The 18887-nt window shown below is 39.3% G+C and overlaps 2 protein-coding genes across 7 annotated transcripts in view; one reads left to right on the top strand and one right to left on the bottom strand.

Annotated features, from left to right (window-relative positions):
• afap1 (actin filament associated protein 1) overlaps window positions 1-13349 on the top strand; it is a 71202-nt gene extending 57853 nt beyond the window's left edge. For 2 of the 5 annotated variants that reach the window (XM_066720079.1, XM_066720077.1), the window contains exons 9-18: window positions 3925-4077; window positions 4334-4545; window positions 5487-5632; window positions 7093-7210; window positions 7809-8069; window positions 8723-8834; window positions 9504-9668; window positions 9953-10143; window positions 10316-10480; window positions 11470-13349. In XM_066720079.1, coding sequence (XP_066576176.1) covers window positions 3925-4077; window positions 4334-4545; window positions 5487-5632; window positions 7093-7210; window positions 7809-8069; window positions 8723-8834; window positions 9504-9668; window positions 9953-10143; window positions 10316-10480; window positions 11470-11496 — 1550 coding nt within the window. In that variant the 3' untranslated portion in view covers window positions 11497-13349. The remainder of the gene's footprint in view (window positions 1-3924; window positions 4078-4333; window positions 4546-5486; window positions 5633-7092; window positions 7211-7808; window positions 8070-8722; window positions 8835-9503; window positions 9669-9952; window positions 10144-10315; window positions 10481-11469) is intronic. The other 3 variants (XM_066720078.1, XM_066720081.1, XM_066720080.1) reach the window with 3 other exon arrangements.
• A 503-nt stretch (window positions 13350-13852) lies between these two features.
• sorcs2 (sortilin-related VPS10 domain containing receptor 2) overlaps window positions 13853-18887 on the bottom strand; it is a 262530-nt gene continuing 257495 nt past the window's right edge. The window contains exons 25-27 of one of the 2 annotated variants that reach the window (XM_066720074.1): window positions 18301-18403; window positions 17993-18147; window positions 13853-17482 (exon numbers count right to left, since the gene is read on the bottom strand). In XM_066720074.1, coding sequence (XP_066576171.1) covers window positions 17418-17482; window positions 17993-18147; window positions 18301-18403 — 323 coding nt within the window. In that variant the 3' untranslated portion in view covers window positions 13853-17417. The remainder of the gene's footprint in view (window positions 17483-17992; window positions 18148-18300; window positions 18404-18887) is intronic. The other variant, XM_066720075.1, reaches the window with a different exon arrangement.

Genomic DNA, 18887 nt, shown 5'->3' with positions numbered 1-18887 from the left:
TATATGGCGCCACATTTCTTTCTCTCTTTCTTTTTTTAAAGATAAACTATATTAAGGCATTACAGCATTACAAGTAATTTTAGACTTTTATGGTAATAAACTTACCTTTTTCTGTCTCCAGACGTCTGTCTCTTTATTGTACATTTTAAATGCAATGTTAAATATTTAAATGTTTTAACAGTTACATCTGACTTCTAAGTGCTGTTATATGTCTTCTGAAGTCATGCTCAATGACTGGATCCAGCTCCCTGGTGAACTGCATTGTGGTTGTGTGCGTAATGAAGCCTTTTACGTTGTGACGTAATTCTTTTGAAGTGCCAACACTGCAGAGAATTTTCCCTGTACGTCTTTGGAACGTTAAACCAGGCACTGCGTTCAAAAGACAAACCATCGAGACATAAAAATGAATACAAATATACACTGCCTTTTTCCTTTAAAATAACTTGCTATACTAGGCTGTTCTGAACTGAATTATTAATAAACCAAACACAATTCAAGAATACATTATAAGGTGGTACAAATACTTCTAAGTCTATACATAAAGAGATGAAAGACTGCAATTTTGGTGTTGTTTATAGAGCAGTCTCTGCTTTGCAATCATTTGTTGGAGATGCATGCGCTGAATTTGTCTGTGATTTAAAAAGTTGAGCTGCAATTATAATAGCTGTAATTAATTAATGCAAGTTCTCAGCAGTGGCTGTTTGTTTGACAGCATTTCTCATTCTCCCTAATGCAAACCCTCCATCAAGTGCTGTATTTTTTATTGGCAGGTGTCTCAAACATTTGATTTAGTCTGGGCCTCATTCAGACAAACCTGTTTCCTGGTTTCCCCAAAACTATTGGTTACATGATGCCTTTGGAAAAGGTTTGAGTGCTGTTAACATTAAAAACAGCAGAAGCAGCCTTAAGGCAAGGGGTTATTTCCATAACTTATATCCATAACTATCTAATGAACTATAATGCTAATAGAGAACCATCATAAAACGAAACAATTGGAAGGAACAAAGCAGAAGTATGCTGTTAATATTACAATGTAACCTTGCTGCCATGCTCAGTATGCATTTTGTGTAAACGAATATAAAGAGTAGTGACCGCAGATTCCTTAGCATTAAACATAACATCATACTCAGTGGGGAGATTGTGAGGGGGTGGGGGGAGTCCACTTTAAATTGAAGGCAGGATTTGGATTATTGTATGCCTGCTTATTTGACATTCAAAGCTTCAGCAGTGAAAAAAAGCAAAAAATAAACAGTGAAATTCTATGTTTGGTTTTTATCTAAACTTTCCGTGATTACATTCTGGGCCTTAAACTTTAATTTAACCACCAGAGCACGGTCTTCACAAGAGTTTAGGAAAGCATAACTGTGCCGCTCCTCTTCATAATCTGTGCAAAACTGTACGGTCAAGTTTCAGATTGAGTTTCTATTTCATGTTTTCACAGATTAAGCCCCACTTTTACTTTTTTTTCTGAGGATGTGAACTGTAAAGAAGTGATACAAATTCATATGTTGTTTATTACTTTGTGGGTTTTTGTGCTCCAACAGACGGAATAATATTTGTTTATGTTATTAATTCATGTTTCCTAGTTTGAAGTTTTCAAAGCCTTTCACAAAAAACAATCTGTTAACTTACATAGAAGTAAAGGGATGTAATTGCCATAATTAGAACTGTAACTAGGATGTCAAGGATAAGGTCAATCGCTATGAATGATGTTTACTACCTTTTCACACATTTGTGGATCCCTTCTCTGGGAGTATTAAATGCATAGTGATGTTGCCCCCTAGAGGAGATACTGGAATTGGTATTTAGCATCAGCCCGTTTCCTTTCTGTGCCCAGTAATGAATCTGTGGATTCAGACATGCCTCAGTGTTCAGGCATGCTTTACAACATTTCTTATCTCCGTTTGGCATTGCACTTTAAAATGACTATTACCCATGGCAGCTTCTCTTTAACTAATGTAAGATCAAGAGGCTGTGTGCTTGACACTGAAATCCTTCTTAGATCTGTTTACATGACTATTTCTTGAAATATTATTCCTATATTATTCCTAATATTAAAACGTTGGTTTTATTCTTCAGTCAAACCAGTCACATCATCCTCAAGAAGTCTTGCCTGTTGTCTAGTTCTCCGTGACATTTGTACTTGTACTTTTAAATATTTCCTTTGTGTTTATTTTTAGAAACTGCAGTCTATATCAGTGTCTTGTAATAAACTTTTTTTGGAATAGTACTAGTTCATTTTGGGGTGGAGTCTTTAGTAACTATAGAAGGCTATGTTGAAAGGATACCACTACTCTATCATTACGTAAACCTACAGCATCGATCATGTATAAGGCAGGGCTGGGGTTTGTACATTCCAGACATCTCTGAATTAAGTCATGCTTTGCCATCTAAATTTATTACACGTTTTAGACAAATTACGAATGATTTAAAGTCGGATAGTTTGCCTGATTAAGTAGCCCAGGAGCCTCTTGAGTTCATGCGGTTTCAGCCGTTCCCCACAGAAAACATCATTCCTCACAATGAAACCACTCCACACTTTCATACAAAAGGAATGAACGGCTGCTGCTCAGAGGTTCAGGGTTAAGCATGGCAGGCATGTGGGAGTGTCGCACTGTGCTTGCTCCGTTGTTCAAACTATTTCACTAAATGAAAGATCAGGAAAATTAGAACTAAACTAAAAATAATACTATTTATACAACTATGTTTCTTTAGCCAAGAAATTGCAGGTCATGATAAAACTGTTGAAATATCTGGAATGGATATGCTTAGCATTTCTATTTTATATATATATATATATATATATATATATATATATATATATATTTATTTATTTATTATTATTAGACAGTAAACAGTACAGTATTTGTGAGATAATAAATAAATAATGGTTGAAAGGTTAATTCAAAGTAAATAATGATCTAAGGTAATGTCTACAGAACATTAATTAAATTTGCCTTACAAGAATAGTGAAATTGACTTTGGATTATGGCATTTTTATGTTGCTCTATTACAGCAAACTAAGGCACTATATACACTTTTTTGGAGTCTGGTATTAGTGGGTTACACTCTATTGATGTGTAGATCATTTTCAAGTTAGATTAAGCAGTAACTATGTGACTAAATGACTAAATGAAGACACTTTGACAGAGCTGGATTTGTTTTTCCACATTGATAACTTTATTAGAGGGTCTGTCTGGCTTTGCATCAATTAATTCCTATTAAAATGAATGGCATGCTAGCATAGAAAGTTGATCGGTGCTGCAGCAGCCTTGTGCTTTTTGAGCCAGGTTCACTGGAGGTGCCTTTTTCTTGGGTTTTTGACGGCCCAGTGCAGAGACAGAACAAGGCCATCCAATCTCTCACTCTTGCCATTTCTGGTTGGATCAAATCCTTTGTACAAAACTACTCTCACCACAGACCACTAAATCAAAACAGACTTGTAAAAAGGACAAGTAGTCTGCCTAGACAAGCAATAAAATACATTTAAAACGTGGCTTTTGAATACAGTGACATTTCTCTGATGAACGAATGTAAGATAATTATTCTGTATTTTCTTTCTGTACAATATGAAACCAAAAGCAGTTTATTTGGAGGAATTTCGGGTGTAAAAAAATTAGATATAGTACCTTCAACTTTAACAACGTTTTCTGAAAAAAGGCGTAAAGCATTTCCGCTTTGACCAAGAATTATGTTAAGTATATGTCTGTATATGTTTGCCATATATGGATGAACCACAGTTAAAGCATAACTTCACAATGCTTTAAACATGGTATTGTATTTTTATGACACTGAAAGGTGGAACATTAAATGTTTAAAGTCATATTTCAAACAGTTTGGATATTGCACTGAAAAAACAGTCAGAACATTTAGTTACGTTAAGAAAGTCCAGGTGTTACAGTTGACCTTTTTTTTTTTTTGGAGCAGGTAAAGGGAAGAAAAACTCCAAGGCAGACCAGAAGGGCACTGTGGGTAAAGTCACTGGCAAGAAGATCACCAAGATCATCGGCCTTGGGAAAAAGAAGCCGTCTACTGATGAGCAGACCTCGTCAGCAGAGGAGGATGTCCCCACTTGTGGTGAGTGGGTGAAGATTATGGGAGCAAAATTTCATATAGACTCTGGACTTAAGGTGAACACAAGGGCAGGGACTTCATTGAGATCTGTAGATTGGACGTTCAAAATAATCTCTTTTCCACAAAAATAAAGCATCTCATTTTATTTGCATGAGTTCCATTGGGGGGAAAACTGAAAAAGCACTTAAATAAACAGAACAGGATATAAAATCAAAATGAAGCCGATATCTTTACGTGGGTGTTTGCTCTCTAATGGCAGGCTACCTGAATGTGCTTTCCAACAATCGCTGGAGGGAGCGCTGGTGTCGCCTGAAGGAAAACCAACTGGTTCTCCACAAGGACAGAACGGACCTGAAGACTCACATGGCATCCATCCCACTGAGGGGCTGTGAGGTCATCCCCGGCCTGGACTCCAAACACCCCTTGGCCTTCCGGCTGCTGCGCAATGGCCAGGAAGTGGCTGTGCTGGAGGTACAGTGCTACTCTGTTCCCTGTAACCGCTCCTCATTGTCGCAGCAAAATCCCAGCTAATCCCCTCCCGTCAGCGTTGCCAATTTTGCCGGAGATAAAGCTACAGCCTGCCCCATTAAGTGCTCTTAGGCCTGTAAACGCTCTGGAGTCTCATTTCCGAAGACGCCCCATGGTCCCCCCGAGGGTTAGTGAGGAGTCATTTGTGGCTGGCAGCTTCGCTCGTTTTAATTGTTTCTTAGGTAGAGTGGGTGCAATTTAATCATTTAACAAACCTAAAGCTGAGACTGGAAACCAGGGCCGAATATTTGAAATGTGCGGTGCAAGACTTAATTTGCTTTTAATTGACCGTGGTGGTAACAGTTACGAGGGCCTGCAAACATTCATCATAAAGATGTTGCTTCATAACAGTGGGTTTAGTGTTGTGACTGGGTGGACTAGAACAGTCCATTCTCTTTTCTGTGGGTATTTCATGAGATTGAAGAATGGATAATATTGTGCGTCATACTTGTATTGTACTGTATGATACTGGTACACAAACAAGACATAAACCCAGAGCTCCACGTGACTAGTACAATGTTTTACTGGAGGCAGTAGTTGTGTAATGTAGTTCAGTAGGAACTTTACAACTAGGCAGATGTCTTTTTGTAGAGGAATGAGTGTAGATCTTAAAATAGGAAGAGGGTTCCTGATTCCACTCTTATCCAATGCTCTTCCAATCAGTCTACATGGCTACAGGGATCTTCAAGGGAAATTGAGTTGAGGCAGGTTTATATTGATCTTGCAGGACTGTATGCATGCTCTATACTCTGATTTTTGTATTATGCTAGAGTGCACATGTGGTTTTCAATCACTGGAATGTGCCTATGGATGTGTACGAAATCTGCTCAGGAAAGGCAGTTGCAATTAGCTAGCTTTGAGTGTCTCCCCTTCTGTTCCCACAGGCCTCCTCTTCGGAAGCAATGGGCAGGTGGCTTGGAGTGCTGCTGGCTGAAACCGGCTCGACCACAGACCCTGCTGCTCTTCACTATGATTACATTGATGTGGAAACCACCGCAAATGTCATACAGTTGGCCAAGCAATCTTTCTGGTAAGGCATCTGCGCGAATGAGCTGAGACAGTATGAGATGTTGCTCTATTCTATCTGTACTCATATTTTGAAGTGTGGATTAATTTAATGGTACTGCTATGGAACTGCAAATCAATTGGTTTGCTGAGTTGAAATGGGCCATTAAGTTAATCCAAGAAAGATCTGTGTTGTTCTTATCCACATAAATGCAGACAGTTGTTGCACACCTGTTGATAAGAATATAATGGATACAAATTGCTGAATTCACAGATGTTACAGTTCCTGGCACTAGAAACCAAGGGGGAAATATTCAAAGCCTTGGTTTCAGCCTTGATAACGAAATGTATCTTGGGAATCCCATGATAAGTTTGGCGCACAATCTCTCTGTTCTGCTTCCCATTGGAAACGGCACGTTTTAATGTGTTAACACTTTGTGTGCTAATCATCGTGGAAACCACAGTAGAGAGCGATAGAATAAAAATATATATATTAATAGTACTGACTTCCTGGAACTATACAGGCTGTCCTGGTGTACGGATGGGGAGATAACGCAAAGCAAATGCTGTACCCATGGCGGGCAGACCACAGGCAATGGGAACACTGACTCACAGAGCAAGGCATCAGTCAGAGAGGAGACCCTGCTTCGTATTGCAAAGACCACATGAAACGCAGAGTAGTGCCTTGTAATGGAAGAACATCAGAGGTGGTTTGTTAATGCATGACAGATGAGCAGCGAACTGGGGTCGCTCATGTTCTTAAATAAATATGTATCTGAAACCCACTGCAAGGCACTGAAATCGGGAAACTGGATATGCTGTAATCGCTGTTCAGTCAAAGGATGCCGCGCTGCTATCTTGTGGATGGTTGGTGTACCGAAGCAATACCAATATAAAAAATGGAATTACATTTATCATAGCTAGACCCAATCAAAAAACCAAAGAAGCCCCCAGTAAATAAAAACCCAGTATGACTATGTTAAGATTTAGGGAAGGTTTTTTGGAATCAACTGATAGATTGTGTGGTTAGTGTAATAGAAAAAAGTGTTTTACGCTTACAGTTAAAATATTGAAAGCCTCTAAAACTAAGTTTCCTAATCAATGCTGAACAGTGCATGAAAGGGGGACAAGATTTCTCACTGCAGCTCTGATTAGCTGCTAAATTGTTTTCACATGCTTCGGTTTACTTTAACACCTCTTCCCACCGAGGAATATTTAATGAAACTCAATCGCAGCGAGAGCGGTGGTCTCTGCACACTGCCTTGCAAAACTCGGAATGCGAGTGCCTGTGCAAATATTGTTGTTCGAATTAAGGACCCGACGTGGGCTCTGTGAAGTTGTGATGGATGTGTCTGTCAGTGCTGGAAACCGAAAGGTATCCCTCGGACTCTGTAGCCGTCCACACGTTGCTCGCGATCCGTGTTCCAGGCAGTCCTCTCTCAATGGTATTATTCTTGACCCACTGTATGTCTTTTCGATTTTCAGCTTCACAAATAGACGTGCCGTATCTCCTAACCCCTATTTGGATAACCCTGTGAATGGCTATGCCCGCCCATCTGGAGTGGCTCTTCACTATGATGATGTCCCCTGTGGAAATGGAACGGTAATGCTGCTCTCTGTTGCATCCAAGCCTTTTATCCAAGCTTTTGCTAGGAAGCTCTTTAGGGTCATGCTGTTCATGCTGCTATTCCATTGTTGTTCTGGCCTGTTTGTATTACCAGTCTTGTCACCGCAGGGTCCCCAGTACTTGAGAACTGCCTACCCTAGCATTCATCCTATCCAAGAAAAACACACTGTACCACCCCTCTGTTTATAAGGCCAGTTTCAGTCCTGAGTTTGCATAAAATGGTTTATCTTAAAGAAAGGCAGAAATACATTACAAAGTTTCGTGGGGTTTTTCAGATGTGTGTCAAAAGTGGCTCTTTCAAGAGTTTCATGGGCTCTCAGATACACTGTACAGACCTCATGGGAAGGGCGGGTGGCTGCTTTTGTTTTTTCCACTGCACTGACGGCTGTGTGTCATAATTTCCACAGGCAATTGCATTATTTCCTCTTTAATCCCACTCCTTTCCTCAAATCTATAATTAATACCTGTCACACTCAAATGGCGCTGCAATCAGACTTTCTTCCTTCCACTAACTCATTTCTTATCTCCCTTCCTTCTGCTTCGCTTCTGCCTGCATGCATTTCTGCGGTCGAAGGAGCCCGAGGACACGTACTTGAGTCCTGCTAGCAGGCACTGGCGGGACGAGGGGCTATATGAGAATGCCGACCTGTATGAGAACATGCCCTCGCCCAAACTCGCAGCCCGATACTCACCCAAGTCTAGCAGGGTGGCGTCTGCTGACAGACAGGTGGCCGGCCACTATAAAACTCCCGTCTCTTCCAAAGCGATCTCCTCCTCACTGCCTGTCACTAACACTGCCTCTGCAGGGCGGGGCTCAGCTGGGACGTCCTCTCAGGTGAATGTCTCTTCCACTGTGATAACCCTCACCTCCTCTCTCTGTGTGTTGCACTTTCTTAGGAATATCTAGACCAGCCCAGATATGAATATAGTATATGGAACATTTTGCACCAAAGTTCAGACTGAAGGCTCACAAATCTACTGAGAAAATATCACGAAGGGTTACAGAGAATGATGGACACAATCCAGATATTGGTATATTTCGACTGTGTTCCACTGTACCCTGACTTTGAGGTGTTGCTCAATATGAAAAAGACACTCCACAACACACACAATGAATTCAAATGGATTAGGACCTAGTCAAGATTCATCACGTCAGCCTGAATGTCTACAGTATGATCCATTCGGTGGGATATCAAATTCATGTTGCAGGGATCATGCAATTTGTTTTAAATGGAAAAAGCAGACAGATCAAATTTAACCCTCAACCACAAGCTTGCTTTCGTTTAGAAAAAGTGACATAATCCTCTACCTATGAGGACTGAACATAATATTTAATTTCGCTTAATATGTTTTAGCATTTTTTTAAAGGTAATTGGAGTCGTTTTCAATAGCCCGCCAGAGACCACAATGAAGGTGTGTCCATTTGTCAAGGCAGTCCGAGGTGTCTGTCTAATTGCCTGTTAAACGCTTTTTCTTTTCACAAAACAGCTGAAAGGAAAGAAAATGCCTTTTACTAACGGAGTGGTAGGAAAACAGAAAGTGGAAAAAAGTCAGCCAAAGAAGCCCAATGGGACCCTGCCAATTAAACGCAATAACTCAAGTAAGTGCCCAGACTTTTACTAACGATAGAATGTGAAGCCCGATATTGTGCAAGTTGCATTGTTCTGCATGCCACTTAGACATACAAATGGATACTATTAAGATTATGAATAAAGTCTAAACAAGATGTGCCCAGTTCATCCAGTCAGAGTGTTTTGTCTTGGTATGTTGAAAATGTGGGAATTAAAAAAATGTGAAATGTCTACAAGTAAAAGCAATATCACAAATCTGAAGTGTCTGCAAAGCTCTATGGTGAAGTGTTACAAGACAGTGTTATTATAGTCGGCTACTAGGTTTTTAGTAATTTCAATTGTATTTGCTCTTTTTGCTCTACTAGTAAGATTTCCACTATAAATTATTTTTGTTAACACAAGTAAAATAAAACACAAGAAAAAAAAACTTTCAAACTAAATATTTCTGCTCAGTTCCTCTCTGTAAGGGAATAGATGTCATTTATGTGGTCAGCACTCCTTATTTGTTAACTAGTTGATGCATTGAAAGAGCTAATGCAGTTTTAGAATGTACATTTTTCTCTGTTAATTGAATTTAGGATGTAGATAAGATGGAAGCCACAATCATTGTGTAGTTGTGGTCCATTATCACACGGTCACACTGGGGCGCTTGGTTCTTGGTTGCTGGCGCTTCACTTATGATGTCTTTCTCTCTGAAGATGCAGATCAGTACAAGTATGGCAAGAACCGAGTAGAGGCCGACGCTAAGCGGCTGCAGACCAAGGAAGAGGAGCTGATGAAGAGGAAGCAGGATATTCGAAACAGGCTGACGCAGCTGAAGAGGGAGAGGAAAGACCTGCGGACCACCATCGAAGCCAGCACGGGTGCGTCAAGTGTCAATGCAGTGAGATGCGTTTTCTCACTGAGGATTTCTGAATGTCCTTCAGACAGTTTCGAAAACAAGAGCTTTGCACATCAAATGTGTTCAGAGCCGTCCTGCTGCTCTCTGCTTGGGTCTCGCTGTCAAGGCAGGCGCGTTCGTACCGATAAGACCTTGGTAGACGATCCTCTTGCGTGTCAGCACAGATTCACTGCACTACATGAGGCACAGCACCACCACCCAGCTCCTGGAGTTCACCTTATTGTTCTCGCCTTCTTCTCTCTGTAGGCAAGAAGGCTCAAGCCGTTCTCGAAGACAAGCTGAAGAAGGTGGACGATGAATGCAAGAAGAAGGAGGCGGAGCGGGTCAACCTGGAACTGGAGCTCACTGAAGTCAAGGAGAGCCTGAAGAAGGCCATGAACGGTGGCATCACTCTGGGGCTGACCATCGAGCCAAGGTCTGGGACCTCCAGCCCCCAGGTGAGAGGAGACGAGTACAACTGTCCTCAACAGCTGAATCTCATAACAGAGTCCACAGTGTCCACATCAAAGCCAGTGAATGATGGGAATCAGATCTGATCCCGAGAGGATTTTTATTTCCTCTGGGCCTGAAGACGGGACTGTGCAGTAATGCTGTGTTCTGCTCCCTCAGTCCCCGGTGTTCATGCGGCGCACGCTGGACAACTCCCCGGCCTCCAGCTGCGACACCAGCGACACAGAGCCGTCCTCCCTGCCGGTGAACTGCGCCTCTCTGCTGCGGAGGAAGGCCTCTCAGACCACGTCTCCAGTGCGGGGCCACGTTCTCCGGAAAGCCAAGGTGAGTCCTGCTGCGGGCGCCTCAGTTAAGACTCGGTTTCAGATATACAGATGTACAATATTGCTCACACCCAGGTTCTCTCACCTCCTTTGCAGGCAGCATTAAACACACAGAAACGATCATGGGATAAGCTTCTCTTATTTTATCAAGTTTAATAGCTATATAGATGTACATACATATTGAAGTATTTTGGATATCAATACACTGCCTGCAATTCATTAGTTAATGGTATGAGGAGGTACCCTGCATCTTTCTAATTCCACAATGTACGAGTTTACCCCTGGGGTTCAAGTCTGCTTTCTTTTCCCCAAACTCGATCCACTAAATCATCTCCTGTGTGAAATGGACTGTCAGATCAGGTTCCTCTGGCTGCTGCAGACGGTGCGGCGCTGGGAACGGAACAGTGTTTCACTGGCAATCGATCAAAAGCATTGCAGCCGTCATTAAGGCCAAGGGCGGGCCTGCATCCTAACAAACCTATTTTGAGCAGCTGTTGTTTGTATTTTTTCTGTCGTCCCGATGGTTTTAGCCATGTAGTGTGTATTTAAACATGGTTACAATATTTTTTTTATTATACAAATACTGTATTATATCTGTATTTATATATTCTATAATCAATCCCTTCAAAAGGCCTTAACCAGTACAGCCGTGTGGATTGAAAGGTGTCGAAACTTTGCGGCTATGGATCCTGCGTTGTGCTGGATTTGGGTTATTACTGCAGGCTATTACTGCAAGTGCTATTAGGATTAAGTGAGAAATGGATCCAGATGCAGAAACATCAGGAATCAGGAGGAAGGATACATAAAATTAACATTTCTAGAAGAGTTATTGATTGTAAAGTTTAAATCTCTTACTGTACTGATAAAGTAAACTCGATCACTGTAGATTAGTCAGTCTAATCTTTCTTTTTCCAGTCAAATTTTTCCATAGATTTATTTTTGTTGATTTGTTTCTTAACAGACTCACTTACTGTTTCTTCTCTTTTACAGGAGTGGGAACAGAAAACTGGGACATAAGAATTTCAGACCACCAGTGTTTTTTTGATTAAATATTTATTTTCAGCAACTGGTCAAACTGCAAGGAAACACAGAAACGAAACCAATTTTATGGATATCCGCAAAGAAAAAACAACACAATGGTTATTTGCTACATACAGCTGTGCAGACTTAAGAAGGAAACGTGTTCTTTACTTGCTTTATTTTTATAATACCAGTTATTGCTCTAAGCATGCGTGTGTCCTGCTCTATCATGTTAAAGTCTGTGACTATCCATTCTTCTTCAATTGAAAAAAAGTTGTTTCTTGAACGTATCCACTTCAGAAACAGAATTGGGTTTAGATACCTTGAAAAAAAAAAAAAAAACTATTTATTTGTAAATGTGAAAAGTAAATATTAGGTTCCCTTTATTATTTATATTTTTATTTAAGCTTTGGTTGCAGATCAGGCCTCCCAGAGAAGGTTTCATATCGGGGTGAAGTGTAGCTGTTAATGTTGGCATGTAAACCGATCTGGACAGAAGAAGGAAGCGAGTCTTTAATAACGCTTTCACATCGAGATCGGGATTGATATCGGTGACAATAGCCCCTTGTTTTAGGAGTTCACATGAAGGAATTTCCCTTAAATGGCTGGATTGCCTGTTAAGAGCTGGTGCAGAAGTGATATATATTTTATTTCTGAATATATCCTGCTATAGTAAACAACTTTGTGTAATCATCACACTGGTATAGCACCCTGTGTTCTATATGATGTGTATATTGAACTATCTTAGGCACATTCGATACACTAATAATACACTGTTGAATATTTATAAATACAAATGGAGACTGAAAGAGGAGGCCAGGTCTTCTGAGATCCCAGTGGACTCCCTCACAAACACGGATCGAGGACAAACAATATCCACAAAACAACTGCGTGAGAGCAGAAGATCCCTTCAATTCTTGCCTAAAACCTAAAACTGCTAAATTAAACATTCCTGTGTAGAAAACGGGCAATTTCCTACTATCATCTGAACTAGGCTGCCGGTGTTTATAATGCCTCGTACTGTTCCTGCATAAACTACTCGGATTATAAAGTATTTTTGAGAGTTAGTCATACAAAGGTAAGACTCCATATAGGGAAAAGGCAAACATGGATCTTTTGACAATGTATACATTTTTGATCTGATCTGACTTTTATATAGACTGCCAAACAAATTGAACAGATTTTTTAATTAATATTTAATGTTTAAGGTTTTATTTAATGTCTGCATAAAGATCATGCCACAGACTTCATTTGTTTAAGACGTCAGGTGTTGTGTAACATTCATGTGTGTAAATATGTTTTTGTTATTCTCTGCTCTCCAGCTGTTTATCGAGTCCCGTGTTTCTGCAAACAACCCTTTCTCAATCCTTCTGTGAGAAATCTGAGCTTCAGGGTTTGAACAGGGAGCGACTTTGGCCGACATTCAATCTAAAACAACATATTTTCCTAAATTGGAGTTCTGTCTTTAAAGATATTTAAAGCAATTGTGGATCATGATAAAACCATTTAAGAATGTCTGTATTGGGGGAGATGTCTCGTCTGTCTTCAGGCAGCAGTCTCCATGTTCCCTTACTCTCCCCGAATTCCGTGTCAAACTGGCGTACAAGAAAGACAGGAAAACTGTGCGAGCTCTACTACCCGACTCTCAGATTTCACAAACACAAAAAAACAGAAGAATTAATAAAATGTGAAAACAATGTAAATAGGTTGGGGGGGGGGGAAAGTCAGTTTCTTTTTGTTTTGCACCTTAAGTTCTTTTCTATTCTTATGTATTACTCTGAAAGACAGACACCAACTTGGTGGCACACAGTTGTATATATAATAAAGATAACCTCTTTTAAAAACAAAAATCTATTTGTGTAACTGTACTGTATACATCTTTCTTACCTTACCAACTTACATCCCCCAACCCCACACACAACCAGAAGACCTTCTAATGGGTAGTAATGAACCTTAAAGGGAATTCGCTATTATACTACAATATTTGCATATAAATAATGCCACCTACTGGCCATTAATATCTTCATTCATTTGTATTGTATTCAGAAAACAGTCTCTCTTGTCCTTTGGTGTTTCTATTTTTCCCAGACTGTCTTAGGAAGGTTAAGTAGTTTTCATTTCAAAACAAATCATTTACAGTAGATCATCATCTCAGAATGGAATGCCAATATCTTGTACTGATTGAAGATACTTTTTTGTATAAATTGATACAGCAGTTCTAGTATATTCCCATATATGACACGGATTTGACTAAATAACTCATCTGAGATGCAGTGTGATCCATTTCATGTCTCACTACAGACTCTACTTTCCTTTTGTTGCAACTATAATATAAAGGTAAAAGAAACAAAAACAGAGTATGGAACCAGTTTTATTGAACATGGTTTGAAGGTTGTAAAATCCAGAGCATACCGTTGGATGCAGCAGAGTACACAGGTATGTATACAGTAGTATAAGCAATACGTTTGGAGGTTTTTATTTTCTGAAGAACGTTAAGTCTTTATTGAGCAGATCAAATCATTAGAACAAATCTATACAGTTTAGAAGTCATGTGTTGAACCCGGACACTGTGTTAGGTGCACTATGTCTCGCTGTGTATCCAAACATTTATTGAAAACATTAAGAAGAAACTGTGCAGTCAATTTCACATACTTTGTGTCAACAATTAATCTCCTCAAACAAATATCGTTTTTTTTTTCTGACCACCCCAAATATTTACAAACATCACATCACGAAAAAACTAAGAACAAGCCAACATGAGCATATGTACAGAAGATGTACAGTAATGACTCGGCATAGTACAGCACCAGGTACTGTGGACACATCCAGTATATGTCCAAAAGTGGCAAAGTGAACTGTCGTCTTTTTGTTTTAATGCCAATGTATAGAAAATGTGAACTTGAGGAGAGACACTGATTTAAAGTAGCTTGGATTGATTCATTTCTTTTCTTAGGAATCCTTACATGTTTACAACCAAGTGATAAGAGAAGTTCAGTCTGTTGTTAGTCAGACAGCATTGGGTCGAAAACATTGATATTACTGATGCTGATGATAAAGTATTATTATTATTATTATTATTATTATTATTATTATTATTATTATTACTACACGTGCAGTCTTTGGTACACATATGTGGACCAGTATTCATGGTACACAATAGAGATAACTGGGATTTAAAAATATGTTATGTTGACCATCTCAATTAGTTTAGTAAGTATAGCTTCAAACACAGTTATGCTTCTCATCTATATTCCCTTCAACTGGAAAAAACTGGACCTTGAATAGCATTTCATACAATTAACCTTCCCAATGCTCAAATAATGGCTTTTATTCTCTTCAACACTATTACCTTATTATCATACAGTCTATAATACACTACTATTAACACAAGTAACATTGTTAACTGGTATGACTAGAAGCCATAAAAGAAAACAAAAAAAACATTTGCCGTCTTCAAGACCAATTTAGAAAATTGCTCGCCATTGTGAAAATTGTCTGTTTAGGGTCTGAAAATGATCAAATAATAAAAACTGTCTATTTGTTGTGATGGTCTATTTTTATTTATTATCCTGAAATTTGACCACTGAAGATACTGTTTATAAGTGAAACAAAAATGTCGCAAATGACTTTTCTACACAAAAATGATGAGACAGGAAGTCTTTGTGTTGTGCTATTTGTGAAAACAGTGAAAAGTGCTTTAGAAACATGGTGGAAAATATCCATTTATGATCGAGATTTGGTATTTATGTGTAAGATTCTCCCAGTATTTTTTAGTAGAGCAGATGAATATGTACAATGTATTTTTTTTAAATGTACAAACCAAATTAAAGGGAACATCTGACTGCCTAATATAGGCTCTATTGAAACAACCACAATCTCTGTGAAATGCTATTTTTAAACTGCAAATTACACCCCCACCCTTTAATATTAATCTTCAACATCAGAGAGATATATGTAATATACTGCACTGTTGTTTGTCACTGCTCCATCTCAAAGGACATCTAATACATATACTGCTTGTTTCAGAGATTGATTAGGATGTGATCCACTGATTTACTGAACCCACTTTTCTCCTCTATGTGCTTATATACATCACAATGGGTCATTACTGGTATTTTATCCTTAATTTATTTTTTAGGGGTATACATTACATTCATTCTTTGCTAACAGAATGTTACTCTAGTCTCAAACAAATCAATTAATTACTTTCCTGACAGATAGGTGACAATTGGTATTGAGGCACTCATTAAGGAGTATTTCTGTTTTATTAGTTTAAAAAAGTTTTCTATTGATATAAGTACAAATTGGCAACAGTACGCTGTAAATGAAATGCAGATAAATGCAATTAACTGGAATGAGAGATGGTTTGTACCCCAGCTTAATGAGACTTGATTATGGTTTGAGGTATGATGCACCATACTTGAATTGATACAAACTGTTTAACAGGTTAGTCTTGCTATTAAACTAAGCTCATATTGAGATGCTGGGCCGAACTAGAAGAACAAAAACACTCAGAAAGCACTGTGGCTTCAGTAACTGATCAATTGTTGTCTCACAGGCATGTCATCGTTCAGCCAGTCAACCATTTTCAGAAAACAAAAATGCAACGAGATACAAAAGAACCAATCGTTTAGTACGAAGAAAATATACTACAGAACATTTCCATTGAAATATTGCTTACCCTCTTAAAAACAAAACAAAAGAATGTGTTTGTGAAGCTGAAAGTAGCTTCTGTAACCATCAATTTGACGTTTACACTAAACAAATTACAATCCTTTATTTCTCTCGAAAGGTATAATTAGTGTGAAAGCATTATTCTGTGTCTTAGACGCTGCGATGAGTAAATGGTAAAGCAAAAGCAGAGTAATCTGTCCTGTCATGTTCAAGTTAATATTGCATTCTTCTCAACGGATTTGGCAAATACTAGGTACAATACAGTCTATGGTTACAACCTGGGTTAGGTTTCACTGCTGGTACAGTGAGAAGAAAAGGTGGTTCCACTTGTGTTTGACAATGTCTCTCTGTATAACCCTGTGTGCGCAAACTGTGGAGCTGTGAGATTTAGGAGATGCTCTATACGAATGGATGCAATAATCAATGGGTATTAAAAATCTACATATCTGTGCCATGTTTCACTTTCCAGGAACCCCTCATGCAGATATCCTACACACATCTATTTCATATAGAATATCATACGGGTGAATGGGTGAGAGCTTGAGTCAGACACACACCTGGTTCAGGCCTGAATGCCTCCTCACGTTACCTACAGCAATGTGCGGCATCTCAGTCTGCCTTTTACTCTTCTCAGTGTCGAGCAGGGGGTCTTTTCTGGCAGCAACCATCCAGATCAATGAGAAAAGCTCGCTTAGGTGGTCTGCGACAGTTTCATACACTAAACCCAGTGTGACTTAGTGCACAGGGCCATGTAACATCTTCTGAGAAGTTAAGTAACGCCTTCTTGCTCTTGAAATCTTATCAGAGCCCGACACAAAAACTAAACAAGTGCACCTGCTGCTTGAGCGCACTTCATAAGAGTAGGACAACATTACTATTATTAAATAAGTTAATGTTAACCAGGATACAGCCTAACTGGATCTGAAAGCTGACAGGATGTTAAATAAGATTAATACCATGAAATCTTTCAAATGACCGAGAATGTCACCTTTTTTTTTTTTAAATGCTAAAATAGGTGGTTTTACAGGTTAAGTCTCGGAGACCCTTGCCAATAAGTGCTCTTCTGTAGTGCGTATCTTCATCTCCTCAGAAGGTGTCAAAGAGAAAATCCTTTACCGTGGACAAAAAGACTTGTTGCTGTAGTACAATTTGAGAACCCGCTGCTTTCCCTTCTTCAGCTAAAGTCCCAGACCGAACAATAAAATATAGAGAAGAGTCTGTGCTGTTGACGGGGCTTTTAACCATCAGCTCGTCAGGTAGCTGTGCAGCTCTCTGGAGTTTATACTCAGGACGACGCCCGAGTGATTCCCTGCAAACAACAATAACAGTCGTTGGTCTTCCCGCTCAAACCAGATCGCTTCCAGCTGAGTTTAAACACTCACCGCATCAGGCATGGATTCGTCATGCACACCGTAGAAATTCGGAAATGATTTCACAGGATAAGTGGACACAAATAATTGCAAAATACTATTAATTAATTGTTGAAATTAAGAGTATCAACTACTTAAAATGTTAGTAACACTTTACAAAAGCTCTCCCTAACTACATAGTGAGTACTCATAATTCATAATTACACTGTTCTTATGAGTAACTAGCATGTAGTTACTGAGTACCTACTATGTTAATAAACTGTAATTTGGGAGACCTATTGTAAAGTGTTACGAAAGTTTCTATTTTAATTTCAATAAATACTATTGAGAAACATATTATATTCCCTAGTTAGTTGAGCAGCATTATGTAAGATGAACTAGTGCAGTCAGGTGTATAATATCAGACTCAGATTAATATTGTGCGGGAAAGAAAATTGAAGGTGGGCTACCTGCGTTACCTAATGTTTGCGAGTCGAGGTCATCGTCAATAAACTCCTCCCCCTGGATGATATTCTGGGTGTCCTCACTGTGATTGACAGGACTGGTCATCTCCTGTTCCTTCTCGTTGTGCATCTGGGCGTACACATTTCTTCCAGGCAGTTTTCTGAAACGCACAAGACAGAACCATGAGTTGTCCCAGCAGCGGCCTACAAAAACCCTGGATCAGACCGGGTGTGCAGTAGTCTAAGCTCTGAATGGAAGCATCTCCGGGTCTTTGTGGAGGGTGTAATTGTACAGCGCAAGGCCACATATATACCTTTTGAATTTATATAGAATGAAAGCCCCCACGGCAACCAGGCTGAAGACAAACAAAACTGCGAGAGCCCAGACTCCTGCTCCAGCTGCGCCCCTCTGAGAGCCTGCAAAACACAGCACGGACCGCACTGATCACACAACATGCCTTTCTTTAGACAACAATGTATATTTTTTATATATATAAAACCTTTTTTGTGCCAATGCTTGTTATATTCCTTTGAAATGCACTGGTACACAGATTTGGTTGGGTGATACATATATCAAACACATATTTTTAATCTCTAAGCTTTTACACGTTTCCCTAGACTACATGGATGTCCATTCTGAGAAAAAAAATATTTATATGTAATATTTCCAGAGATGGATATATTCAAGTCTCAGATAACACTTGGAATTCTGCAGCTCTGAATTTGTGCAGACAGAAAATCAATCACCATCTGTCGCTCTTGTCATATTCCAGGAGTGTCACAACGGCTTCCTACTCAAACTCAAAATGCTTGGTTGCAATATTAAAAGCTTAACAGATTAATGGGTGCTACTGCGACAGATCAGAATGCTTTGAGAGCTTTGACTGATGGAAACAGTGCA

The sequence above is a fragment of the Amia ocellicauda genome, chromosome 13 (genome assembly GCF_036373705.1).
Source record: "Amia ocellicauda isolate fAmiCal2 chromosome 13, fAmiCal2.hap1, whole genome shotgun sequence".
In the NCBI taxonomy this organism is placed as follows: Eukaryota; Metazoa; Chordata; class Actinopteri; order Amiiformes; family Amiidae; genus Amia; species Amia ocellicauda.
The sequence above is the reverse complement of the archived record's forward strand: the minus strand, read 5'-3'. Positions and strand labels throughout refer to the sequence as shown.